Source organism: Periplaneta americana, chromosome 11 (genome assembly GCF_040183065.1).
Source record: "Periplaneta americana isolate PAMFEO1 chromosome 11, P.americana_PAMFEO1_priV1, whole genome shotgun sequence".
Classification (NCBI taxonomy): domain Eukaryota; kingdom Metazoa; phylum Arthropoda; class Insecta; order Blattodea; family Blattidae; genus Periplaneta; species Periplaneta americana.
Genome location: NC_091127.1, coordinates 179,534,255 through 179,556,526, shown reverse-complemented (window position 1 = coordinate 179,556,526; position 22,272 = coordinate 179,534,255). Strand labels below are relative to the sequence as shown.

The following is a 22,272-nucleotide window of genomic DNA, read 5'->3' as shown; positions in this document are numbered from 1 at the left end:
TATTTGAGAACTGCACAAAAGGGTGTTTTATTCTAAATTCGTTTGTTATGTTTTAGGCCTATTGATTTTCTTTATATAAAAAAGTATCAACTGTAAAAACTATCCAAGAAAAGTTTGTAAGAGTAATTAATTACAGAATTATGTATCAAATCTGAAACTTTTTCGAGAAAAGTGTCGAGAGATCTATATGAATTACTTCAAACAGATTAATTTTAAGTTAGTAATTTAGAAGCTAGAGCAGGTTGGTTTTAGTGAATTGTGTTAGCCTCACCAATCTTTCTTACAGGTATTTGACATAACACAGTGGATAATAATAAAGAGAAGTTAGTTGCTTTGATTTTTAGTCAGAGCATCTTATCTTCTCCCTAACTTCTTTACATTTGAAAATAAACAATTAGAGGTTTTTTTTTATATGTTGTATAAAACATAGGACTATAAGCAAATTATTTCCATACTAGCGTCCACACCTGTGGAGTAACGGTTAGCGCGTCTGACTGCGAAATGAGGTGGCCTGGGTTCGAATCCCAGTCGGGGCAAGTTACCTGGTTGACGTTTTTTCCGGGGTTTTCCCTCAACCCAATACAAGCAAATGCTGGGTAACTTTCGGTGCTGGACCCCGAACTCATTTCACCGGCATTATCACCTTCATTTCATTCAGACCCTAAATAACCTAGATGTTGATACAGCGTCGTAAAATAACCCAATAAAATAAATCCATACTAGCCATATCCATGCGCTTCGCTGCACTTGTTAGAAATAAATATAAAGTAATAACATAATTAAAATAGGACATTTGATCTAGGGAACATCCGTGTTTGATAGAAGGATAAATCATTTAATATGTTACTTAATTGAAATGTATTTAAACAATTAAAATACGATCATTTTGGTCTAGAGAGCACTCATTTCCTGCAAACATGTTTCTTAATTGTTATTACATGCATATAATTAAAATAGAATCATTTGGTTCAGAGAACATCCGTTTTTGGTGCAAGGATAATTCGTTTAACATTTTTCTAAAGTAGTCTTAACTGCATTCTTTAATAAATCACTCCAAATTAATGTCAGTAGAGAGTGGATTGTGTACGAAGATAATTTTTTATGTTAACCTCACTGTGCATCTTTTTTTTTTCTTTGTTAAGTTTATTTATACACGCTTTAACATCTGTGGTCATGTCGTGTGTTTAGAATGTGTGGGTATACAGTAGGCTGTTTTTACTCTTGTTGAGTTCCTGTTTCTATAGTGTGTTGTAGATTGCTTGTGTTCACGTAACTGATTATAGTTTTTGATTAATGTGTTTATCATATTGGTAATTGAGGTGCGGTGATGAATCATGGCATGTAAATTTCAATCTGACATTTGCCTTTATGACTAAGGGAAACCATGAAAAACCCCAGTCAGATTGGTGGCCCACAGAGTTTGAACCCGTGACCTCCCAAATGCGAGTCTCAAATTCTACCATCTGAGCCACTCGCTCGGTTGTGCATCATTGTTTATGTAAATAAAAAAAATGAAAATGAATGTACATAAATATTATTTGAAGAAACACAGGAAACGAATATGAGTAAATTATGAGCTCAGGAACACTTTTTAAAATAACTCGGCTCCAGTGAGCTCAATGGTAAAATACTTATTTTCACTCATATTTATGTGTTATATTTTTGGTGCAGTAAAAATACTCATCTTTAAGATAAAACTCTTAATCGATTAATTAGCTTCTGAGATTACTTCATACAAACATTTATATATTCCCAAAATAGAATGGAAATATATCCATATAAAAATAGTGTTAAATGACTAATATTCTCTGTTTGTTGTGTGCAAGGTCGCCTTAAATAGACTGAGTCATTTGTTTTCATTTCATTATAGCCTATTAGTCTGAGGCGGGGGTGACTCATGTATATCATTAAATATCAGTCCTATCAAAATTATGCATAGAATAGAACTTATCAGAAATCATTTTTAAAGACACTTTTAGTATGTTTTTCATGAAAATCGATAAGCGAGATATTTCGATTTATTTCATTCAGGGCCCCTTATAACGCTCCTTTTAAATAAAGTATTTTGAATCCAGATAGCCTAAAATCTAAGTTAGAACGAACTTAATTGATATTCCAATTTTCATAGAAATCCGTTCAGCCATTATCGCGTGAAAAGGTAACAAACATCCAGACGGACATACAAACAAAAATTGCAAAAATGCGATTTTCGGTCTCAGGATGGTTAATTATACATGTTAACACCAATTATTTTTGGAAAAGCGAAAATTACCAAAAAAAAAATGGTTACAGATTTATTATTACTGTAGTATAGATTATATTTTTATCGTGAAAAATTCCGTCTCATCATTGTACGCTGCTCTTTGTTATGTGTTTTGTGCACTTTTCCATGAATGGTAGCAGTGGAGGAAAACATTAAAATGCACAGAAAACGCAATAAAATAAAAAATAATATAGTAAGATGGGTCCTATAAAGAATTCAAATAATAATATGTTATCGTAGTGACTGAAATTCAATCTCATTCATTGCATAGTCGTCAATGCTCAAAACGTGCAGGTGGTCAAACGAAACATGTATTATTATATAAATTGTCTCGTCTTGGTTACACACATTTTAATACTCACTCTGTATCATTTGAGAATTGTGTTGCACTAACAACTTTCTATTGTTAAAGAAAACCTATGGCGAAGTGCACCATTCTTGATCAAAACTTTACTGTGGTTAAGTTCGCATTTTATCCTGTTCAACTTCAGTATCGGGTTCATCAGTCACGATCAAAATTAAACATGGCAGTTTACTGAGGTAAAACTTAACTGCCTATGATGGAGTGATTATGTAGAATTTATCAGGGTCAAGTTTCAACAAAATGACGACACAATTCAATGTTCTTGATGGAATTGAAGATGAAATGATGTTCCTGGATTATTTAAACGGACACTAACGTCAAATTGGCGTTTTTGTGGAAAGAGGAGATTCTTTTGAAGAATACGGGCCTAGGAAATGTGAGGAAACATTTCGTCTGTCCAAAGAAACCATGTTGTGGTTAGTGAATGAAATGAATGAAAGACGGGAATTTTCTACTAATCGAAATAATCCTGTCTCACCTTTGAATAGAGTTTTAACGACATTAAGATCGTATGCTGCAGGGACATTTAGGGCCTAACATTGTGATTGATATTTGTAATATTCATCTGCCATGGCAAAATGTAGTATTATTAATCATGTGTCGAAAATTATTGCGTCTTTTTGCCCACGCTATATTTCATTTAATTCAAGGGCAGAACTACGATCTTTAATGGTTGGATTCCATCAAATACATGAATTTGCGGGTGTTTTGGGAATGGTAGGCTGTACTCACATCAGAATTCAGTCTTCCGTCTTGGCGTAAGAACCAACCAGCTCTGATAGAATCGCTCTTTCATGGTCTGAAAAATTCAGGGTTATCTTTTTGTTCTCCATATTCATTTTATCTTTCTGTGGTATTATACAGTAAACAAACGAATCAAGAATCGTAAGAAATTCACTCATTTTCATAAGCTTCCTACTCTTTATTACACTTGACAAACTTATATCAAATATGATGGATTTATACGTTCATATATTAAGATTAATTTGTAACTAGGAATAATATAAAATATTTAGTAGTAATGAGATAATTACCTTTCTTTGAGAAAGCTGCAGCAGCACAACTATTTCAAAATGGATAGTGATACCAAACAAAGGTGAGTCAGATGTTAAAACTTTTCACAGAGTTAAGCATTGGATGCCATGTTTGCAGCAATCTTAAGAAAGTTTCAGTTTGTTATATTTTACTCCGTGATAGAACTAACTTCACATATCACGAAATTAGGTAGGTTTATCCTACATACCAGAATTAAGTTTTATTTAATCTTTTCAATTCTTTACCTTTAGGGTTGCGTATTAGCTGCAGCTGGTTCGCCACTGGGCCTTGGAGCAGATATAGGTGGATCCATTCGTATGCCTTGTTTCTTCAATGGAATATTTGGGCATAAGCCATCTAAAGGTGAGTTATTACCTGAATTACTATGAATTGATATTCTGAATCATTATGATCTTTTTTGATTACATGAAATGCTTTCTCTTGTATTGTGCAGTAACTATGTTGTATTTAATGAAGCAGCAATGCTAGTAAAGCGTGTGGATTGTATTATGTAAACAAGTGGGTGAATATCCACATTTAAATGCATATGGCACCAGAGTGTAGATTAAAGGGAAAAGAAACAATGATGATGATACATATTTTGGGTTAAGTATCTTAAGAAATATTCTATAGATACTTACGAGTAAGATTTTTGCATATATCATATATATTTTGGAATATATCAGTCTCCTAACTGTCCATTGTGCAACTCAAATCAAGAAATGGATTCAGAACATCTCAAAATCTGTGCGTCAGTGGCTAACCATGACAATATCTTTGAAAAATATTGAAGTGCAAGAGGTCAAATGAGTTTATTGTCAAATGCCTAGCATTAGAAAACAACAACAGATTTTTGCAGTTACTGAAATGTAAGATTGTAACACTAAATGATATCGATTGAAAATGTTTCCACATTATTCGTAAATAACTAGTAAAAATCAAAAGATAAAAGTTTGGTTAGGTACACTATCTCATCAAAAGTATCTGTACACCCCTTTTCATGAGAAATGTGGCATTTCCTAGCACCCAGAAGTTTCCAGTCCAATGCCATCTTCTCAACGGTTCCATCTGCTTCCTTATGCCTGGTTCACATGAATGGAATGTCTTTGGAATGGCAGCCACATCACGTGGCCGCACCTTTTTCTGTGATACTCTAATTTAAATGTAGTAGTTCACACAGGACAGAGAGTTTGCAGCAGTAGAACGTCTCCATATGCAAGCCACATCGCCCATAGCGGAACAGACGCTGCCCAGTAGCTGTAAGTTTGCTATGGGCTATTGAATTATATTGCATCAATCACATGAGCGAACGTGGCAGCTTGGCGGCAAGTGTCCAAACGACATATCTTGGCTTTTATGAGAGTTGGACTCGATAACTTAGGCATTCTTTGGCCCTTTGTATGTCTATAGGGCTATATGCGACGATTGTCCAAATCCGACAGGTGGCCTGGGTGACATTTGTGAATCCGATGCTGACAGATGGGCCATCCTGCATCAGCCTCTAATAAAGCTAGGTCCTGTTTAATGGACGAGTAGCATCGTTTGAACCTCTGATAGAGCCAGGCATACGAGTAGCCTGATGAGCCCCAACCCTTCCTATATCAGCATCAGAAATCCGTAAGCCCTATAACCCCAGAACTTCACCCCATCCTACTTTTACTATTGCAGATGATAAATGAAGGGGAGGTGAAGAGTGTTGGTGGAATGACAGAGGGGAAACGGAAATTCAAAATTAATAAATTTAAGGGAAATGTAAGAACAACAATAAATATTCACGAGAATAACCCAAAGAACGAGAATAAATACCTCGAGAAAAACTCTCTGTAATGTCTGCTTCAGTCACAAACGTGACCCAATCGACATATCACACTTGTATTGTAGTACCGGCTGTTGCAATTTTTTAACTTGTAGTGGTGCATTGTACTTTGTGATTGGATTCATTGGGTGATATGGATGTAGAGAAAGTTGACGTTGAGGTGTTTGTGATGGAGAATGAGAAAAGGCCATATATTTGGGACATTTAAAATGAAGACTACAAGGATAGAAACAACGAATGTTCAGCATGGTATGAAATTTATTGTGTACAGTTTCCCAATTTCATGGAACATTCCGATGCAGAAAGGAAATGTGTTAATAAGTAGTTCTCGTCAGATATTTCTCTCATAAGCCTATACAATAATGCATAAATTATTTTAATTTATGACATTTACTTTTTTACTTCATTAATTTCTCTATGTGCTTTTTAATAAAAAGTGATAACATTTCAGCTTCTGAAAATAAAACAAACAGTAACATTAATACATTTAATTTCAGTGAACTCTATTTATTAATTGATAATTCCTTCTAATTCCTCTCATTTTACCTTCTGGAATATCTTATATTCACTTTTGCTGTCATAAGTTTCAGAGATGCGAACTGTGAATAATTACTGAAGGCAGGGTTCAAGCTTTTATACCTACTCCTGTGGAACATTCTGGTTCATAAGATGTTTCTTCGATTACATATTTCCTTTTTCAAAGTAGTATTAACTAGAACCTTCTAGAATCACCTGCTATCGGAGTTCCACATTAAAGAGTACGAAAAGAAGAACCAGGGTTCGAACCCTCACAGGCAGTCGAAATGTTCATAGAACCTATTATCTAGCTGAGAACTATTAACTGCCTTGAGAGATTCACGTATTAGAAATTAATGTTTCTTTGCTCAAATGCGTCATATGAATCAATATATTAATCAGTCATACTGTTTATATCTATTTATTATTTTAGCTGTTTTCAATTATTATTAAAACTAAAATACAAACATTGCAAGTTAAAGAATTTCAACAACGAAAAGTGTCTACTTCTAGTCATATGTTGTGCGTGATGCCTAAAACAATTTATGAACTGCTTGAGTCAGACACCTGTACATATCTACTCAAACCATACAATTTGTAAATGAAGTTAGATGTCTTACTTTTGGATTTATTAACAAGGCTTTTTATATGCAATCCAGAAAACTAAAGTTCATCTTATTATTTTGGTGCATGTCTTTTGAATAATTAGTTCGAGAAATTAAACATAGAATAAATATGGGAAATGCGTGTTATTATTCGGTTGAAAAGCTTTTGTCATCTAGTCTGCTGTCAAAAAAATCTGAAAGTTAGAATTTATAAAACAATTATATTACCGGTTGTTCTGTATGACTGTAAAACTTGGACTCTCACTTTGAGAGAGGAACAGAGATTAAGGGTGTTTGAGAATAAAGTTCTTAGGAAAATTTTTGGGGCTAAAAGGGATGAAGTTACAGGAGAATGGAGAAAGTTACACGATGCAGAACTACATGCATTGTATCCTTCACCTGACATAATTAGGAACATTAAATCCAGACGTCTGAGATGGCAGGGCATGTAGCACGTATGGACGAATCCAGAAATGCATATAGAGTGTTAGTTGGGCAGCTGGAGGGAAAAAGACCTTTGGGGAGGCCAAGACATAGATGGGAGGATAATATTAAAATGGATTTGAGGGCGGTGGGATATGATGATAGAGATTGGATTAATTTTGCACAGGACAGGGACTGATGGTGGGCTTGTGTGAGGGTGGCAATGAACCTGGAAGTTCCTTAAAACCCATTTGTAAGTAAGTAAGTTCGAGGAAATAAACTAAACAGCAATATTATCGAAAACCTGATAAGAGAATTGAATTGTTGTGAAAATTAAAATGTATAATGGGGAAGATGTATCATCTGTGTGACTTTTCTGTGTAATGAAATTAAACTTTTTCTATGTGTGAATGGTACCTTACTTAAAACAATGGTTGTAGTAAATTTTCATTTGTAACTAATAATGTAATATCGGTTTATTTTTAGGAATTGTCTCAAATCACGGTCAACATCCATATCCTCCTGAGGAGCTAGAGAGTTTCTTGAGTATTGGTCCTATGTGCAAACATGCAGTCGATCTGTTACCAACTCTGAGGATCATTGCTGGCAAGAATGTTGACAAGCTCCAGTTGGATAAAAAGGTTGGAGCACTTTCTGTTTTGAGTATTTGTTTTCATTTATAGTTTTTATGTCTAGGTCAAAAAAAAAAAAAGATTTCTCTTAGCAGGGTATGAAAGACTAGTTTGCTTGTGCTCAATTAGCACGTGGCATCTTTACAATTCTATAAAAAAAGAAATTGTTCAAATTTTTACTTGTAAGTACAAAAACTCCCTTCCTAAATATATTGGAGTGAAAATGACACAAAGTGTCAGTTTAATCAAATTTTGACGAATTCAGATTTTTTTTGCTTCTGCGAAAGCAAGCTACCCATTTGAGTAAGCAATATGGCTATTTGCAAATAGTAACTTCTTTCTCATCATCTGTTTCAAATATTGAAAACTTTAAATATGGTATTGAAGTTATGTAAGTAAAGCAAAAAAAAAAAAAAAAAAAAAAATTTTCACTGGTATACATTGTTATTGTTGTTAATCTTCTTACTACCAGGTGCTCTTCCCTTTTCTTCCCATCTGATCCCAATATTGGGAAATTTTCACCAACAAAGTTTCTCTGATGTAAAGTATTTATGATAATCTTTCTACTGTCATATTCTCTTCTAATAAAATTATTAGAACATTCTGCACGAAAGTGCAGTCGAATTTAAATTGTGAAGATAATGTTTGTGCCATACATATGCTTCGTCTTCTTTCAGTCATAAGTATAAAGCAAACGAAAATATTGTTATATATAGGGTGAGTTGTAATTATGTACACTTGATCAAAATGAAAGTGGCCGGCGTCTGAGAGACTAAGTTCCAATCAGGTATTTCTGTGTTCCCCCATTCTGTATTAGTGCCAACTGTTATGTTATGCAATTCAGTAAAGTAAAAATAACACTAATCTCAGTTACAATACTCAACATCATGAATCAACAAGACATGGCCTACTATGAATACATCTCTTTTTAAAAAATTAAATTATGATTTATTTAACAATGCTCACAACTGCCAAGGTTATGATATAGTCCATGTTCCCCATTATGAGTATATCTTAACACAATGAAATATTTTTTTTAAATCAGTTTTATTGGTTTAATCTTTAGATATCACAGTAGAACATCATATATAATTACATTCCATGAAATATTTTTGTTTATATATCATGTTTAATTAATTTTGAAATGGGTAACAGTGTGAAATTGAAATCTTATCCGTGTAAATATGTCCAGTTTGAGATATTTTGGATTGAATAATACATTCACTATTATACAAATATTGAAAAAGAAACTACTGGCATGGTTTATAGAGACACTTTTCTTAATTGTGTACAGTTTCTTGTTTTACGCAAGAAATCTATATTTTGATAGAGTAATAAGTTAAATCACATTTGCACATTAATAAATTAAATTTATGTTTTTGTAGGTTGATATAAGAAATATTAAATTCTACTATATGGAAGATGATGGAGGAACTGCTACTGTAAGTCCAGTAGATCCAGAAATAAAAAAAGTTCTTCATAGAGCAGTGTTGCATTTGGACAAGGAATATGGCGTGAAGGCTCAAAAGGTAATCTCTCTTGTATAGGACAAAGGATAGAGCTTCTGCTACAAATATGCTGATGTTAATGTGAAAAGTGCGTAAACGATATAAACTGCCAAAATTATATATACAATACATGTCGGTATGCTGAACAAAATGTCTACTGAAATTTAATTATTTCTTATAATTTTATTTTTAATTTGTAAAATGCCATGTTTTTAAGAATGATAATAGTTTCATATTTGTTTACATTTCGACTGAATGTGAATGCCATTGCCAGGACAAATAGATAAGAATAGAGAGGTCGCCTACTCTGTTGGCATGGCTACTTCAGCAGAATGATTCGTGCTTATGAAAAGGACATTAGACATGAATGAGTATCTGTCAGTTTGTATGAATGTTGGATGAACGATTTCAAAATTAAATTTCATAGTAACTGTTGTTTAATGTAATTTTTATTTGAGTGTATTAGGGTATAATATTGTATATTTTATTTTAATTGTATCATTATTAAGTGTATTAGCAATGTGGTTAACGAGAAAGACAGGCTTTGGCACGAATCGGTGTCACATGGTTATCATGGCTAATCATGGCCATCTTGACAATCCCCTAATATAAATACATGTTCAAAGTTCTAAAAAAACAAAGGAATTGCTATATTAAACTCATGTTGTTGTTGTTGTTGTTGTCTAGTGCCTTGCATTTGGCAATGAAGCCATTAGCAGTCGTGCTTTCCAATACTTTTGAACTGTAGTTTCTTCTGATCTTAATGCTTCACAGGTCTTCAAGTGGTATTAAACTCATGTTAAACGTGCATTTATATACAAACTTGTTCAATGTTGGCCATGTTATGACTAAGAATGTGATGTCGTGCCGTAGCCTACGATTAGAAACAACTGATGTAATTTTATATTTAATGATAGGTAACATAATCTCTAAAGTGGAGATCCAGTCTCATAATTCAGGACGGAAATCAATATAAATATGAAAAAGAGTTATGAATGATTCTTATTAAAACCTCGTTTAATATAATTCAGTACTGAGAATGAGTTTGAGACTTTCACTTATAAAAATTTAATGTTTCGTACTTAAAAATTTTAATGTTTCATGTTTGTAGATACATATAAGGAAAATGAAGAATTCGGGTGCCATCTGGTTTGCTAAATTGAAGACAAAGAATGGACCTGCATTTTCTGAACTCCTTCTTGACTGTAAAGTAAGGATATGTGATAATTATTTTAACTGTAATGTCTGTCGTTATGTGTGAACTTTGAACAGAAGGAACATCAGATTTCAGAAAAGTAAAATCAGGTTAGTGGTATTGTTATGGAAAGAAAAATTTGGCAGATTTTGAGATATTCAGTTTCTCTGTTGACTAATTCTCTTCATTGTAATAATTTTTGTTCTTTTTTCAGTCATGTTTATTTATATTGTGCATAGATTTTGTGTATAAACTGCATAGATTATATGTTTAAATAAAAAGCAGCTTGTGAATACTCAAATTTTAACAAATGTGTTACTTTTAAAATATGATTCATTATAAAAGACAGATAAATATTATAAAACATAGGTCAACTACATTAAACATAATGTATAGATGTACCGGTAGGAATCATACTCTCATATATATATTCAGTGCTGGACCCTGGACTCATTTCACTGGCATTATCACCTTCATTTCATTGAGACGCTAAATAACCTGAAATGTTGATACAGCGTCGTAAAATAACCCAATAAAATGAAAATACTCTCATATATATATTATATTCGAAGTAATTATGTTATTATACAATGTTTTGAGCAGACCGATGAAGCCAGGCCGGTTTCTATCTATAATTAATTTTATATCTTAATATGAGAGGACCAGATATTTGGAATAAATTTTGTTTTAAGATTATTATTAATTTTACTATTTTGGCAGATAAGTGCAATGGATTTAGAATCTTTGAATGTAGATTTATTCTATTTACATAATCGTTTTATCGAAACTTTCTTGAAAAAACTCAAAATTTGCATTTTTACTAATAAAAAATAGGCGAAGTCCTTGTGTTCCCTTTTCCTCCCAATTCCTTGTCGAATCTTAGCTATTAACATTCTCTGTCGCTAAGGCTCTTACCGCCATTTTTTAAAGCATAGTGTCTTTTAATTAAATACTCGCAGACTGTCTTTAGCCCATCTTTGACACTGAAGCTTGTCTGCTGCCTGCCACATAAGTAATACTAGTGGGATTAAGGTAATTTAGCAAATTTTAACTTCTTTTCGATAACCTTGTTCAAAATACATGATTAAGGGATAATTTGAGCTCCTGAATTAGGAAAAAGGATCTAAATTTTTACTACTGTATGCTTTTATAAGATTCAACAGAGGATATGTGTCAGATCAACAGTTAAAATTATAAAAGTATTACTCCTCTTCGCGTTGCTTCAATTTAAATACGCTCAGCTATTGAGGTATCACGTTGCTAGTATCATGTTTTAAACCATTGTTGGTATCATTTATCATTGCTCCAACATAAACATAGCCTTAATATTCACCAAGTGTATTATGTATTGCTTAATATGATTGGTTCCCGAGGGCTTGACAATTATTCGACCTATGTTGCTTAATATATGTTGAAAATATCACTAATAATATCATACTTATTGCATCTTTTAGGGCTCGGTGAATGTATATTGGGAATTGCTGAAATGGCTTGTAGGAATGTCCAATCATACCTTTTCTGGCCTTGTAACAGCACTAATTGAGAACTGGGGCATGAAGTACGGAAGTGAAGAACACAGCTATTTGGTAGACAAATGCAATCAGCTTCATGAAGAACTGGAGGTAAAATCTGTTGCTTTATATTTATATGTTAACCATTTGCTACATCTGCCATAGCAAGAGAAATAATATTAAATATGTACTATTTCCTTCTTAGTATGTTGTTCTTTTCCAGAGCCTCCATGTGTGGTCAAGAAAGACGTTTCTGAACTCTATTAATTTTGCAGCATTAAGAATTTTATTTCTGAGCTCAAACAATATCATACGAGACTAATTATCCTCAATGATAGAATGATAACAAGCAAGAAGTTTTTTCATCGCCCCCCCCCCCCCGCCCCTTCCATGAACAAGAAGCAGCTAGTAAATGTTTTCTAGAACCGTTTTGTTTAAGAACAGCATTCTCTTACAATCCATATGTCTTACTTATGGTTTTTAGGGAACCTGGAGGTTCATTGCCACCCCCACATAAGCCCGCCATCGGTCCCTATCCTGTGATGCGCACCTTGCCACCCTTCGTCTCAAGGCTCCCATAGACCTTGCGTAAACTTTCGAGGTGTGTTATTGGATAAATGAGATAAAGACAGAACAACTATACTTAAACACATAACAACTTTAATAAGAAATGCAATTAGGAGAATGAGAATATATGTATGTACAATTGAACAATCTAAGGAAATGTTACACCAAGTATATTGTGCAGCACACTCTTACATAACCACGTACTCTGATTACAAACATATATAGATCCTTCCAGAAACACTCACGTAAACCATACACAAAATATATATATATATATATATATATATATATATATATATATATATATATATATTGCATAGCACACACTTACATAGTCATGCACTCTGTTTACAAATATATATATATATATATATATATATATATATATATATAAAGCACATACATGTCTCAACCAGAAAGTGAAATTCAGTACTCGCACAATAACGCCGTGCCAACAAAGCACGTGCAAATAGAAATCCCCAAAAGCATTTAGGAACAACTGGATAATACGCACGGCAGACCAATATCGATAGTCGACTCTACTCGCTGGCCACTAGTCACCGGGCCGTACCGAGCCGTATCAAACAAAATATAATCGAAATGGTGGTAGTCAAATTCGCGACTATATTCTTAAATAATTCACTCCATTAGTCAAGTTCAAGGTTTTATGTAGTACAACGGCGGTTTTTTGAATGCATTAAAAGAAAATGAAGATGTAATAAGATAATAAACTAGGTTATCACAAGGAAATTAACAGGAAAAAAGGTGTGTTTCACGGAATACAATTAAAATGACGGAAAGTAAATTTCCAGTTAATGTTCGCCAAAGCGTAAAGTACGTAATTATGACGGCGTTGCTGTTTTATTTCTGGCCTATAGAAAAATACCTAGCCTTTTACGAAAAAAAATTTAAGGACCATGAAATTATTCACCGCTTTCATTATAGGCCTATTATTTTTTAACAATATTACGAATCAAAAACTGTCATATTATATAATTTTAACTACTACATGGACGAATCAAATCAAGCTAACCTAACCAAAGCTAACCTAACCTAACCAAAGCTAACCTAACCTAACCAAAGCTAAGCTAACCTAACCAAAACTAATCTAACCTAACCAAAGCTAATCTAACCAACCTAAGCTAACCTAACCTAAGCTAAGCTAATCTAAGCTAACCTAACATAACATAACCTTCGTAAATGCAAGGCCTGTAACCGGAGCAAGAAGGGATCTCAATCATTTAATCTGCAAGTACACGCAAAAATAAATTCAAGTAAGGATCACGCTCCCACTGCATGAGAGGTCTGCGCATGCGCTACAGCAAACCTGTTTCTGTCCCGAGCCTCTCATCTAAGGCACTCGTCAAAATTTACTCGCAATATTTACGCAAATACACATTGTCGCTAACAGTGGTGCTATCTCTCAATAATGTTCAGAACGAAGGAGGTAGACAGAGAGAGAGAAAAAATTTCTCCCGCCAACTACGCCACACACCAACGTCATGTTCTTATGTTGGTGACATTGTGTATTTACTTAAATTTGATGGTAAACGTAACGGCACGGTTCAAAGTGACCGTGCTAATTCTCCAGTATAGCGAGCATTTATACCAATGTATTTAAATACTTATACTTCTCCACTATTGTCCTCCGGAGAATACATTCCACTCTCGCAGACAGAACACTTTTGCATACCGGAACAAAATCCCTTGGCACAAACACTCAAAATGACTTTAGTGTGAAGACTGTCTTCACATAGCCAGTGCACGATCAACATCTAAAGAAAGCACATCCACAACAAGTAAGCGATTCTAGGCACCCGACTCACATCTTGCTACATAATCCACTATACATACAGTATTGGACTTTGATCAGTTATCCTGTGAATGAACAGCAATAAAGCAAACGCACACCACCAACTCAACAATAAACAACCAAAACCCAATATTTTGGCAAAAAGATTATCACAATAATCTGCATAAGTATTTACGACAGGCCATGAAACATACACTACGATATATATTGGAAAGATGTGCATCACTAAAATATGGAAAGATGAATAAAAATATGTAATACAACATTGTAATTCCAAATCTTCACATGTATAATACAATATGATATATAGTCAGCTCAATTTTATATTTAACCTTATTTCTAGCCTCACAATATTATCTTATTAATAATCCAGCCCACATGTGAAGACTTGCAAACGTATTTCTATTGTACATTATATGTACACTTTTAAATGTTGACATTAGGGGCACCTATATTTGAATATTAAAATATTAATGTGTTTATAATTATATTATTTTAAAAGATTTTATCCCCGCATGCCATTAAACATGTATTGTATGTGTAGTGATTGTAGAGAGTAATGCTATTGCAAAATTGATTGTTCATATCTGAAGATGTTGACACTGTTCAACGAAAACGTTTATACATCTTGTAACTTATAATGTAAAGGTTAACACCTAAAACATACACAACAGTAAAGTCAATGACTGAAACAATAAACTTTCAAAATATATATATATATATATATATATATATATAGACTTTTCTGAAAATTTACATAAAATGAATTGAAAATATTGGAACAAGTTAACTCATTTAAATATTTCGAATATACGCTAATTTATCTTGAAGTATGTGCTTTAATACCCAAAATTATTACAGATTCCTCAGAATTATTTTCCCCTCCTACATGTACTTCATTGTATTGTTGTAGTATTGTTAGAACTTCCCTTGTGAAATGTTGTTACTGTATTGTTTATAGGAAATACTAGGAAATGATGGTGTACTGCTGTATCCAACACATCCAACTCCAGCACCATTCCACAACGAACCACTGATGAAGCCATTTAACTTCTCTTACACCAGTATATTCAATGTTCTGGAATTGCCAGCTACACATTGTGCCATGGGCCTGAGTTCACAAGGTCTTCCTATTGGATTTCAGGTACAGAGTTAATCTTCAGTGGTCAGTATCAAGAAAATCATTCATTCATAGTTTTCTGCTTGAGGGCAGGTTTTTCACTGCAAACCTAGCATCCTCCAATCTTTCCTATTTTCTACTTTCCTCTTATGCCACATATGATCCATATATCTTAATGTCGCCTATCATCTGATATCTTCTTCTGCCCCAGACTCTTCTCCCGTTCACCATTCCTTCCAGTGTATTCTTCAATAGGCAGTTTCCTCTCAGCCAGTGACCCAATCAATACTTTTTTCTCTCCCTGATCAGTTTCAGCATTATTCTTTCTTCACTGTGATTTTAAATATAAGGTCATTGAAAATTCACTTCAAACTTTAAAACGTTTTCTCTCCTTCTCCCTGCCTCTCAACCCCCCCCCCCCCTCTCTCTCGACATAATAATCGAAACATTGGTCAATATGACGGCCATCAATGAAAATATTAAATCTTTTCTCTGATAAATAATTAAAGGCATGATTTTCTTGTTTTTCTTTGATAACTGCTATTCGAATGATAGAAGGCATTGTGTTGTCCTAAACAAAATCTAGCACTATTCCAAAACGAATAAATTTCTGCATTCTTGTATTTGGTATGTAATGAATTGATTACAGGGTGTTCTCTACTAGACTGAGTTATTTACAGACATTTGACAATTCACACGTAATTCTACTTATGGGAAACAAGTAGTCAAAATTAGCATAAATTGACATGTTTTTGTTTAGTATCAGTATTTCTCAGCATTGTGTGAACTACTATACTTGTTTTTTTGAAAGATGGGACATGACAAGAGCGTTGCGATCGGAAAAACAACTGAATGCCATGTAGCATAGTAGGCCTGTTACTATGGTAACAACGGTTGAGTTGCCAAACTTTCCCATGTGGCGAGTGCTTAATGTTGTGCACACAATGTTAGCATTAGTACGTTTCGTGTTTGATTCTCTGTCGATTTTTTATATTTTTTTCTTACCTTCGCGTCATTTGTCAATGAATGTTTTAACGTCAGCCATCTTAACGTCAATTGCTAGCTTCCATCAGCTGACAGCATGGTAGTCCATATTGGCAACATAGCACTGTAGTTCCAAGCTCAGCTGCTGAGCTGTCATGTCGTATCTTTCAAAAAACAACATATTAATTCTAAAAATTGCCTGATCTGCATTTGTTTTAAATTGAGTTAATCCTTTCAGGCATTTGGTTAAGAAAGTTCATTAATTCATGTACCAGTAGTAGTAGTAATAATAATAATAATAATAATAATAATAATAATAATAATAATAATAATAATAATAATAATATGTATTTGTCAGAAACCAGTGTATAAGGCCTGGATATGACATCGTCAGGTTCGATAATATACATACTCACACATGCACAAACAAATAAACTTAGCACAAATAAATATAGACAAATAATTATAAGTGACGCTATGTAAAGATTCATGTTGAGAATTTTTTAATGAGTTTTTTCACACCAATTCTTGTTCCATTGCATAATTTTGGTGAGTCAGTATTTTGCAATAGTTTAAGTATTAAATTATATAGTAGCAATCCTTGTGGTTTCAAAGAATTCAATAATTCAGTTGGATAAAACACAGGCTGCTAATGCTTTCTCAGAATCTGGGATGGTCAGGTGCGCCAGTCATTTAACTTTGTTGCAAACTGAATGTAGGCTGAATAATTTTGAGGGAAAAATTGTTCCGGGGCCGGGTATCGAACCTGGGACCTTTGGTTAAACATACCACCACTCTCCCAACTGAGCTACCCGGGAACTCTACCAGACACCGATCCAATTCTTCCCTCTATATCCACAGACCTCAAAGTGGGCTGACAACCGTCAAGCAACCAACATTGAGTGCATACTAACTCTGTGTGACTTAAATATAGGCTATTAGCAAGGGTTTTGGATCTGGTGTCAGGTAAATCAAATACCATTATGTGTGCGACATAAAAATATTTTTCTAGGAAATCTTAAGGCACAAAAAAACATAGATTGTGACAGAGATAAGTTGAATTTGCAATCTATACAATGGGGTGGAAATGGCATATCGACTTTCCAGGCTGCATCATCCCACTTCAACTGAAACTGTGACGACATTTTTGTGAATTTATTGCATTAAGAAATAGTAATTTTAAATTACATATTTCCCCAATATTTACTAGATTTTCATGTAGGCCTACTACATATTTCGCATTTTGATATTATATAAAAATTCGAGGGCCTAGTGATAAATATGAACTTCTAGGTTTCAGAGTATCATTTTAATTTATATTTATTCTTAACTCATACATTAGATTTTATTTATTATCTATTCACTTATGTGCCTTTCAAGTTAAATTACTGTGTGCGTTATGAGATTGGACATTTCACATGTTGATCTTTGCTTAACGCCAATTTCAATGGAATTCACAATATGCTTCAGTTCAACTTTTCTTATATGATTCTTTCAGGCAGTGGCCTCCTTATATCAAGACCATTTGACCATTGCTGTGGCATTGGAGATGGAAAGGGCTTTTGGAGGATGGGTCCCACCATCAATGACAGTGTGATATTTTCATTGTGCCTTGACAACTTGATGTTGCCTCATCATTCCAAATGCTCACACATATTATAAAGGTCCTAACTTACTACATTTCCAATGGCTGTGGACGAATAAGTAATTGAAACATAAGGAAAAATATAAACATTTTATGATAAATATAATTTCGGTGTAACTGTCAGGTATGGAGTAATATGTGTGTAAGCATTAAGTTCATAGAAGGTAATAAATTTGTTTCTAGTTAGAAAACAAGTTCTAAAAACAGAACTATACATAGTACAAAGCAACGAAAGCATTTGGAAAGAAGTTAAGCTTCTTTACTTCATTTAGTTCCTGTGTATATTTTAAACAGTGATCATAATCGTACCTAGAGATATTCTATTAAAATCTCGATCAGTGTACGTATTATGAAACACTGATTTACTTATTTTATATGGAACTTTGATTTTTAGATTATTGTTGGTGCTTGTAGAATTGTCATCTTAACAGGAACCTGTAACTTTTGTACGCTTATTTTCCTAAATGAATTTTAATATGAATAGTAGGCCTATTTTAAATGAAAATGTTTGAATACCACATCTCTGAAACCTTATACTTCGAAGAGGTATGTCTAAATCAGGATGAACTAACAAACATGATATTTAATTTACTTATATTTTGTATTATTCTTTTCCCTATAATTATAAATATTTTTGCTGAAATGTGCTAGTTTTATTCCATTTTATAATACAGAAATTCTTATCTTCTATGATTCCAAATGTACCTATTTGAAAGTATTATTTACAAGGACCAAAGGACTTAAATTTGTCATAGGGATTTTATATTTGAATTAGAAGAATACTTCAACAACACCTTTACATATTTCCAAATATAGTAAACCAGAGATACAGTTAAGTTGTTAATGTTAAGGAAAAATTCGACTATACTAGAGGGTGTCCTATCACCTGTTAGTTTGCAGCCGGCACTTGTCATGGCATGTTTCCGACTTTGTGTACTGGGGGTTAAGCAGTGGATTTCCAATGCGGTTTTCCCTTGAAGTAGAACTTACCTTGTTACATCAGTGTCTTGAAGTGCCAATCTTGTGCTTTCAAATAAAGTTCGCACAATCCAAAATTATTTGTTGACACATGGCGAAGTTCATGTCGAATGGTATAAACCTCCTGCTGTTTTCTTTCAATTTATTCAAATAACGATTATTTGGTTTGCATAAAATTTCTTTTTTAAAGCATCTCATAAATAAAAAATCGCAAGGATTTAAATCGGGGGACTTAATTCTAATACAGAACCTGTAGTGCGAAAATTTCTCGGTATGTTATGAATTGTTGTCCTACATAGCACTGAGGGAATTTGGATACATCATGTGAAACTTTCTTTGCACTCTTCTCCACGATCCGTACTTCGCAACTGTGTCATTAATGAACACATGTTTAACGCTGAATTAATATTCTACTGATAAACATAGGTAGTGAACAGAACAGAAATGTGTCTTATCACAAGTTTAGAGTCACACTGCCCATAGCCCAACAATCGACCAGGCTTGACCCTGGCCGTTATTATGTCACTAGAGTATGACTCATTCCTGACTGCTGAGCTAAAAGGTCACAGGACATCCCATATTTTTTAAATGTTTTGTATGAAGATTTTGTTCATAGGTTAAGAGAATAATTTTTAATTTCCTCTTTGTTAAGGTTGTGGAATTGAACAAAATGTATAATTACCAAAGAAAAAAGAACTTTATTTTTGACTGAAATCATCATTGAAGATTATGTATTTAAATATATTTCAGAGTATTGAAATATATTCTTGAAACTTTATGGATGTTAATTGCATTTTCCTTCCCCCTCTCTCACTCATAATGCACTTTTTAAAATTGTAAAGCTGTTGCAAATTTTCTTCTCCTTTCTGTCCAGAAACTTTTCGCTCAATGTATACATTGATACTGAAATGTATACTTAGGTATATATTGTCAAAAATGTCTTACCTGTCCTTTCAGCCCATTTCATTCTCACTTTTGTGAAACTTTTGAATAGAAGACATTCACAAGTTATGAACCAATATTTACTACGCTTGATGGACATACAACACTAATGAACATCTCAATACTGTCTTTTTCTTTCTTTCTTTCCTTCCTATTCTGCTTAATTCCATTTTTTGTCCAGTGGAACCCAACATAATTAGGAACATTAAATCCAGACGTTTGAGATGGGCAGGGCATGTAGCACATATGTGTGAATCCAAAATTGCATATAGAGTGTTAGTTGGGAACACTGAGGGGAAAAAAACCTTTGGGGAGGTCGAGACGTAGATGGGAGGATAATATTAAAATGGATTTGAGGGAGGTGGGATATGATGGTAGGGATGGATTAATCTTGCTTAGGATAGGGACTAATGACAGGTTTATGTGAGGGTGGCAGTGAACCTCCAGGTTCCTTAAAAACAATTTGTAAGTAATTAAGAGATGTCAGTCCTACCTGCTCACCACCTTTATCCCCAAGGAAATAATCCGGGGTATTTATTTTTGTTAGAAACCGAGTAAACTCCAGAGCTGTAGTGCAGCTGGAAGGATTAAATCATTGGAGAAAATCCAGTGTTTCTGTATTCAGACTTAACTTTATGAGTGGGTCTGAACAAAATGCATATTGACTACACCAATCTAGGGCTTAGCCTAGGGACATGGAGAGCCATGTAATGTGGCTGTAGCATAAGGTAAGTTCCGAAATTGAGGAAAATTTTTTCAGTTGAAGTTAACAACTGCCTCTGTTTACTTCTCAATTTCCTGTGATGCAAACTTAATGGTACAAGCTCGGCAATTTACTGTTGAACCTTATGGAAGGAGCAAGTTGCAGCCCATGGGACAAACTCATTATTCTTTTAAAGTGAACCGTTCTGGAGTCCCTTTGCCCACTAAGAACTCATAAACCTTGGTTAAAGGATGAAAAACCTTGTTGGATACTGGGTCAATAATAAGAGTAAAACTTTCACCTTAACAAACAACAATTTATTAATATCAGAAATATAGGGCCTAGTACTTGAAGAAGAAAAAAAAGAACAAAACTATTAATTCAATAAGTATATGATTGATTTTTGTACGCTTTTATTGGCCAGTTATTAAAAAGTTCAAAATTATCAATCAGTCTAATGTGGCCACAATTTAATCATCTTAGCACAAAATAAATTACACTTAAGCCACCAGCGTGGCTCAGTAAGTTAAGGCGCTTGCCTGCTGGTCTGAAGTTGCGTTCGGGTTTGGGTTCGATCCCCGCTTGGGCTGATTACCTAGTTGGGTTTTTTTCCGAGGTTTTCCCCAACTGTAATATGAATGCAAGGTAATCTATGGCGAATCCTCGGCCTCATCTCGCTATCACCAATCTCATCGATGCTAAATAACTAGTAGTTGATACAGCGTCGTTAAATAACAAGGCATTGTATGCCTCCTCCTCTCCAGATGCACAGGCAATAGAGCACCTCAAGATGGTGAGTGTTGGAACTGGCGTTGTTTCTCTTTCCTCCTCTTCCTCTTCTTCTTCTTCTTCATCTCCCCCTCCTTGATGATTGGAAACAATGTCATCTCCAATAGGCACCATGAATGTAATCACATCAGTATCAATGTTTACGTATTCTTCAAAAGACGATTACTCTGCTATCATGGACCGCTTGTTGGGCTCCTGATCATGTAGTTACTCCTTCTCCACATTTTATTTATTTAACCTGGTAGAGATAAGGCCATTAGGCCTTCTCTTCCCCTCTACCAGGGGATTACAACTACATTATTAAGAATACAATTACAATTATAATTACAATTAATATTAAATTTACAAATACAATCAAAATGAAAGTACTAAAAGATTAACTGATTAATAAAAGCTAGACAGTTTATTGTAAAAGTTAAGAAGAGAGACGCATTTCTTTTATTGATTAAGTAAAAATTAAACCTACTTTACGCAGTAAGAAAATCTATACTAATAATAAATCTATAGCCGAAATTTTTCTGGTAATTTTCAATTTTCTAAAAATAATTGGTCCTAACATATACAATTAACCACCCTGAAACCGAAAATCGCTTTTTTGAAATATTTGTTGTATGTCTGTCTGTATGTTTGTTACCTTTTCACGCGATAATGGCTGAACGGATTTCGATGAAAATTGGAATATACATTAAGTTCGTTGTAACTTAGATTTTAGGCTATATGGCATTCAAAACACATTATTTAAAAGGGGGGCTATAAGGGGGCCTGAATTAAATAAATCGAAATATCTCGCTTATTATTGATTTTTGTGAAAAATGTTACATAACAAAAGTTTCTTTAAAAATAATTTTCTATAAGTTTTATTC

General features: G+C 33.8%; 1 protein-coding gene across 5 annotated transcripts in view; it reads left to right on the top strand.

Annotated features, from left to right (window-relative positions):
- Window positions 1-19,753, top strand: part of LOC138709654 (fatty-acid amide hydrolase 2-like) — a 36,343-nt gene extending 16,590 nt beyond the window's left edge. For all 5 annotated transcript variants that reach the window (XM_069840584.1, XM_069840587.1, XM_069840583.1 and 2 more), the window contains exons 5-11: window positions 3,914-4,025; window positions 7,509-7,663; window positions 9,040-9,183; window positions 10,274-10,372; window positions 11,812-11,979; window positions 15,210-15,392; window positions 17,851-19,753. In XM_069840584.1, coding sequence (XP_069696685.1) covers window positions 3,914-4,025; window positions 7,509-7,663; window positions 9,040-9,183; window positions 10,274-10,372; window positions 11,812-11,979; window positions 15,210-15,392; window positions 17,851-17,949 — 960 coding nt within the window. In that variant the 3' untranslated portion in view covers window positions 17,950-19,753. The remainder of the gene's footprint in view (window positions 1-3,913; window positions 4,026-7,508; window positions 7,664-9,039; window positions 9,184-10,273; window positions 10,373-11,811; window positions 11,980-15,209; window positions 15,393-17,850) is intronic.
- The last annotated feature ends 2,519 nt before the right edge of the window (window positions 19,754-22,272 follow it).